At 44.8% G+C, this 5397-nt stretch overlaps 1 protein-coding gene across 1 annotated transcript; it reads left to right on the top strand.

Annotated features, from left to right (window-relative positions):
• Positions 1 to 262: 262 nt before the first annotated feature.
• On the top strand, positions 263 to 3534 carry DIABLO (diablo, IAP-binding mitochondrial protein). The gene is made up of 6 exons (XM_009998447.1): positions 263 to 318; positions 693 to 807; positions 1177 to 1308; positions 2093 to 2203; positions 2358 to 2454; positions 3238 to 3534. The coding sequence occupies exons 1-6, from the start codon at positions 263 to 265 to the stop codon at positions 3447 to 3449; spliced, it is 723 nt and encodes a 240-aa protein (XP_009996749.1). The 3' UTR covers positions 3450 to 3534.
• The last annotated feature ends 1863 nt before the right edge of the window (positions 3535 to 5397 follow it).

Raw genomic sequence — 5397 nt, 5'->3', positions numbered from 1 at the left:
GGCTGGAGCCACAGAAATGGCCATAACGCTCCTCATCTGTCCCCAGATGCCACAGCACAGCTGGAATAGCCGTAGCGGGAGGAACTGTGGTACCCAAGCACCCCTAGCCACTGGTCTGTCTAGTTGCAGACTATACAACACAAAAGGAAAACCGAGCAGTTATTTTCAGAAACTTTCTGTACAACAAGAAACATTCTCACGACTGGGTGCTTCTGCTGGAAGATTTCAGTGCTGAAGTATTTCAGTGCTGGGCCCTGGCCCCATGGACACCTCCACAACGTTGGATGTGTATGAAACTGACTACAGGAAGCCTGGAGTGTCAGTGCGTCCCAGCAAACTTTTACCAGTTGTGTTGCTCAACTGCACCTACCATGGATCACCTTTAAACAGGCTTTTTTTTTTTTTTCAACATTATTGAACATTATCAGTGTGTTGGCAGCAAATAAGATACATTTCCTCTCTCAAAGGACCAATAATGCACTAGTTACTGTGCTTGTCTTCTTTTCTTGCACTTATAATTAAGTAATAGAACCATTTAAAACAACTATACTCATTAATTATCATGCAGCTGCATTACAGAAGCTTGGCAAAGACTTAATTTACCTGGAACAGCTTCCAGGTGTTCTTTGATACCTATTTCCCACCACACACTGCTTATTTCTTTCACTTGACTCTGTTTCTTGCCTTTCCAGACAAAACTTCCCTGTCCTGGCCACCATCAGGGGACGCTGCCTCTTGGGAGGGAAGGGACGATGGCGCCAAGTGGTGGGGCTGGGAGTGGCCTTGTGTGCAGTCCCAGTCGTGGAGGTGAGGTATCAGGGCTGGGATCTGTTCAGCACCCGCTCGTTAGGAGCAGTTTAATATTAAAAACCACTTAATTGGCATCTTACCAGCTGGTACTTACCCCCAGTACTTACCCTCAGAGTTGTATTCCCCTTCTTGGGGATCACAGGTGTTGAAGCCATGTAGTTTTGAAGGAAGAGAGATGAGGAGGGCAGGGCCTGACCCTCAGTAACACCCTGCAAAAACAGTTGCTGTGTTTTACAAAGGCAAAAGGGGAGTGAGAATCAGGCTGGCCAGCCTCCTACCTAACAGTGGTGCTTTTCCTTACCTGTTGCTAACCACATCTGCATGAAAGTCCGTGCAGAGATCACACACACATTTCTTCCCTTTCAGAAGCAGAGCTCCAGCGCTCTCAGTAATGAAGCCTTGATCAAAAGAGCAGTTTCCCTGGTAACAGACAGCACTTCTACACTCCTCTCTCAAACAACCTATGCACTGATTGAAGCACTGACAGAGTACACAAAGGTGAGCTGACACATGACACACTTTGCTAGCAAGGCAATACTAGAAATGACAGAAAAGACCTTTTAAGATCATGGAGTCCAAGCATAAATACTAAATTATTTGGCAGTAACTGCACCTGTTAAGCCACACTTGAATTGGACTCTGGTTTTTTATGCATGTTAATAAAAGAGGTGTGGGGGTTTGAAGATGTCAGGTCCCCAGGAAGCAGTGGGGTAGGGCTCACTGTTCTGCTACACCAAGTGCAGAAGGTATTCTTAGCTTTGTTAGACTGTTGCTTTGAGCTTGAAATTGAGCCAGAATGAACTGGTACTAAAGAAACTCCTCATAGTTGCTGGATACCTGCACACTAGTAAGATACACCACCCTGTATTCCTAGGTATTTTATTTACCTTCTGTCCCCATTTCTAAGGCTATGAACTTCAGCTTCTTCAGAAGAATGGAACGAGCCACATCTAAGTCTGAAACAACAAGATACAGTTTTAATTTTGTAAATAAGTGCCAATTTCGCTAAATTATTTGCATTCTAGTTGACTTCCTTATTAGTCTGTCAAATATACAGACTAGTTGACTTCCTTATTAGTCTGTCAAATATATAGAGAGAGGTCCAGAGCATTACTCCAGGCAAACAGCAAGCACTGCCAGTGCCTCTGGAATTGCAGTGACCTTGAGAACAAAGCACCTTTGGAAGCATTCAGCAGTTTTGCTAATTGCCACCAGTGAACACTGACACAAGATCAGAGATGTACAGACTGCCAGGTGACTGTGTGAAATTATTCCTTTGCAGGCAGTTTATACCTTGGTGTCTCTCTACAAGCAATATGCAAATCTCCTTGGGAAGATGAATTCTGAAGAGGTGGATGCAGTCTGGCAGGTGGTGATAGGAGCCAGAGTTGATGTAAGCAGTTGTCTCCCTCCAGGCAGCAATCGGTGTCTTAAAACTGCTCAGAAATTTCTCATCTCACTTGCTCACCTTGTCACAAAGGCCCTGGTTGGAAAAGCACTCGGATACTGTTACATCAAGCTAACAAATAACTTTGTTTTACTCCTAGATGACAGCAAAACAGCAGGAATACCTGCGGCTGGAATCCAGCTGGATGACAGCCTTACGTCTCTCGGAGATGGCAGCAGAAGCTGCCTATCAGTCAGGTAAGCTCATCCATTTCCTTCCTCTCACATTTAGGCAGCATTTACTGAATGGGAATGGAGTTGAGAGAGGCACAGAATTACCAGTTCAGCAAACATATCAGTTTACAGCTACTGCCTGGTTTTTAGAGGTGCTGAGAACTTAGATTCTTCTTCTGTTGGCTACAGGTCTGGTCGAAGCCTTCTGAGAACAAGGCCTGGAAACTTCACGTGGTTTAGATCAGGACCAACCATGCCAAAAAATACTTGAGGGAAGTGTTTAGTCATTTGTAAATGCAGTGTTGAAACACTGGGCTGACCTGTGATAAAAAGGGAGAATTATTGGAGTGGAGAAGGGGAGGAAAGTGAAGGGAACACCCTAATTCTGTCAGTACCTGAAAAAGACACACAATCTGTAGAAGCACAGAAGGAGTATGGGAGGAGGAGGGATTCCCAGTTCAGCAGTGCCACAGACATTCCCACTGCTGGCAGGTCACAGGACAAGGACCAAAAATCCTGGCACATGATGCCTGGGCTGTGCTTAGTTCTCAGAGCAGCCAAGCTGATGGCTCTCATCAGAAGCTGCTATCAACCCCCTTGGGTGGGAACAACTTATGGGGGGCAAAAAAAATCTTGAAGTAAGGATATTATTTTTTAAGGTAAATGAACAGTAAATGCATTTAGCAGTAACATAGCCCAAGAACATTCAAAACACCTCTCAAACCAGATGATAATTAAAGACAGTCACTTCCTTAATGGGAGGTTTGCTGAGTGCTCCTCTCACCCAACGTGTTTGTTCCTTTCCAGGTGCAGACCAAGCCTCAGTCACAGCCCGTAGCCACATCCAGCTGGTGAAATCCCAGGTACAAGAGGTGAGACAGCTGTCCCAGAAGGCAGAGACCAAGTTAGCTGAAGCTCAAACAGAAGAGCTCATAAAAGCTCAAGGAGAGGAATCATTGCCACAGGGTATTCTAGGAAGCACAGAGGCAGGTGATGACCCTTACCTTCGGGAGGACTGAGGAGAGTTGAAGTGTCACCACAGAACATGTGAGAGTCAACCACAAATTGAAAAATCCAAAACTTCTGAGTGTGGGATAGTGGGAAACTCCTGAAATAAGCCTATTATTCCATTTTCCCTCCCCCAAACAGGATTGCTTTACAAATCAAGTCCAAGCATCTGAAAGGCCTTGATCTTGTTTATAATTTATCATGTTTGTAATACTTATGGATTCAATTATTTAAATGTTTAACTATGCAAATGTGAAAGTTGCTATCAAGGATAGCTTGTTGTTAATTGTCTCTGCTGGGAGGGTCCTACAGCTCGTTTGATGTTTGTAAGAGCTCTCTAATTTAGAGGCTGATTGGATACCAGCCAAAGAAGTGTATTTAAAAGTCCTTATTTTTCACCTGTGATGTAAATGGTGTCAGTTAGGAGATACCTCTATTAAACTGTACAAAAGCATCTCCTTGTGAGTGTGCCTGTTTGGCTAAGAGATGAAGTGTTGTTTTCTTTTGGAACTGAAAAATTTGTAACAGAGCTGAGTGACAACTGCATCAGATCACACTGAGCTGCAGTCAGGGGAAACATTTGCTGTAGGGCTGAAAACTTCCAGTGGAACTACCCAGGCTGCTCTGGGTGAACTTCTGCAGTTCAGTGTAGCAACCTCTTCCACCCAAGAGTCACCACTCGTAACACACCTGCTTCCCCAGGAAGCAAAGGGAGGTTTGATTTTCAAGATACTGTGGTTATAAACAGCCATTGTAGCAGCTGGTTGCTGTGTACTTCTTCACAAAGCAGTGAGCAACACTGAGTTTTAGATATTTGAATGCTTTCCAGCACATCTTTCAGGAAAATAATTCTCTCTTCTTGCAACCTTAATGTTTCACTGCAGGCTTCAAACCACAGGTGTCTTTCACTGTTCCTTTTCTAACTCAACAGCTTGATGTGGAATTTGCAATATTAACTGTATAGACAATGTAAACCCAAGCTGGGATTGCTTTGTAGAATAGCAGCCACTAGCACCTCAGCACTGCTGATGTGTCAGTTAATCACCATCCATCGGGTTCTGTAAGAAAATACACATTAATCATGGGGGTTTTCACCACAAATGAGCATCTGATGCACAACATCTGTGTTGAGGGTGCTACTACTAAATTGAGCTGTGCTTGACTAGGATTTTTTTCAGCTGTAGCATGAGCCTGTGTAGCTGTCTCCTTTTCTCTTCCTTTGAACCAGTGCACCCTCAGCTGCACAGCACTGTGCATTATAGGAATTAACAAAGCACCTTTTCTTGTTCCTGCTCCTCACTGGGTGCTGCTGTATCCAAGGCGGGTGGGACAATCTATAATTCAAGCTCACAGGAAGATGCCAGTGCCAGGAGTCAGGAAAGCCCAAACATGGATTTGGGCTGGATCCAGCATTAGGAAAAAAAACCCCACTGTCACGAGCAGATTATTTGCAGCTGCAGCACAACCACACCCTCAAGAGCCAAAAGCAACTTCAGGTCAGCCTCTAACCACAACTGCTCCAGTTTGTCACAGGCTGCAGTTTCAGAACTTCTGCCAAGCTACTGACCCAAATGCACACAGAGATTGTGTTCCTTTGAGGACACCACAAGAACCCTACTCAGATGCTGCATGGCAGAGAGATGAGTTAAGACAGATGAGTGCTGATACAGGAGTCTGCAAAGCAAACAATTCTTCCCCTTTCAGAGCCTGCTCCAAGCCCCCTTGCTGTCCCACTTCTTTTTTCACTGTACACAGGCTGTACCCACACACACATAACCTCCAGACATGACAGGAGCCAACTTGTCACTTTGGTCAAGTCACAAGGGGAGTAAGCAGCACAAGTGCCCCTGTCTCACCTCCAAAATGGAGTGGAAAAGAGTTCCACACCTTCGTTAGGAGGTGAGAGTTGCCCATCAGGGGTTTAGGCCATACTCTTAAGCCCACAACAGACATGACATT

This window comes from Chaetura pelagica, unplaced genomic scaffold, assembly GCF_000747805.2.
Source record: "Chaetura pelagica isolate M959 unplaced genomic scaffold, ChaPel_1.0 scaffold585, whole genome shotgun sequence".
Taxonomy (NCBI): domain Eukaryota; kingdom Metazoa; phylum Chordata; class Aves; order Apodiformes; family Apodidae; genus Chaetura; species Chaetura pelagica.
Note: the sequence above shows the minus strand (reverse complement) of the source record. Positions and strands in the feature narration are given on the sequence as shown.

Coding starts and splice junctions, on each gene's coding strand:
- DIABLO (XM_009998447.1), top strand. CDS start 263: ATGGACACCTCCACAACGTTGGATGTGTATGAAACTGACTACAGGAAG. Junction 2,204..2,357: donor TGATAGGAGCCAGAGTTGAT/GTAAGCAGTTGT, acceptor TTTTACTCCTAG/ATGACAGCAAAACAGCAGGA. Junction 2,455..3,237: donor AGAAGCTGCCTATCAGTCAG/GTAAGCTCATCC, acceptor GTTCCTTTCCAG/GTGCAGACCAAGCCTCAGTC.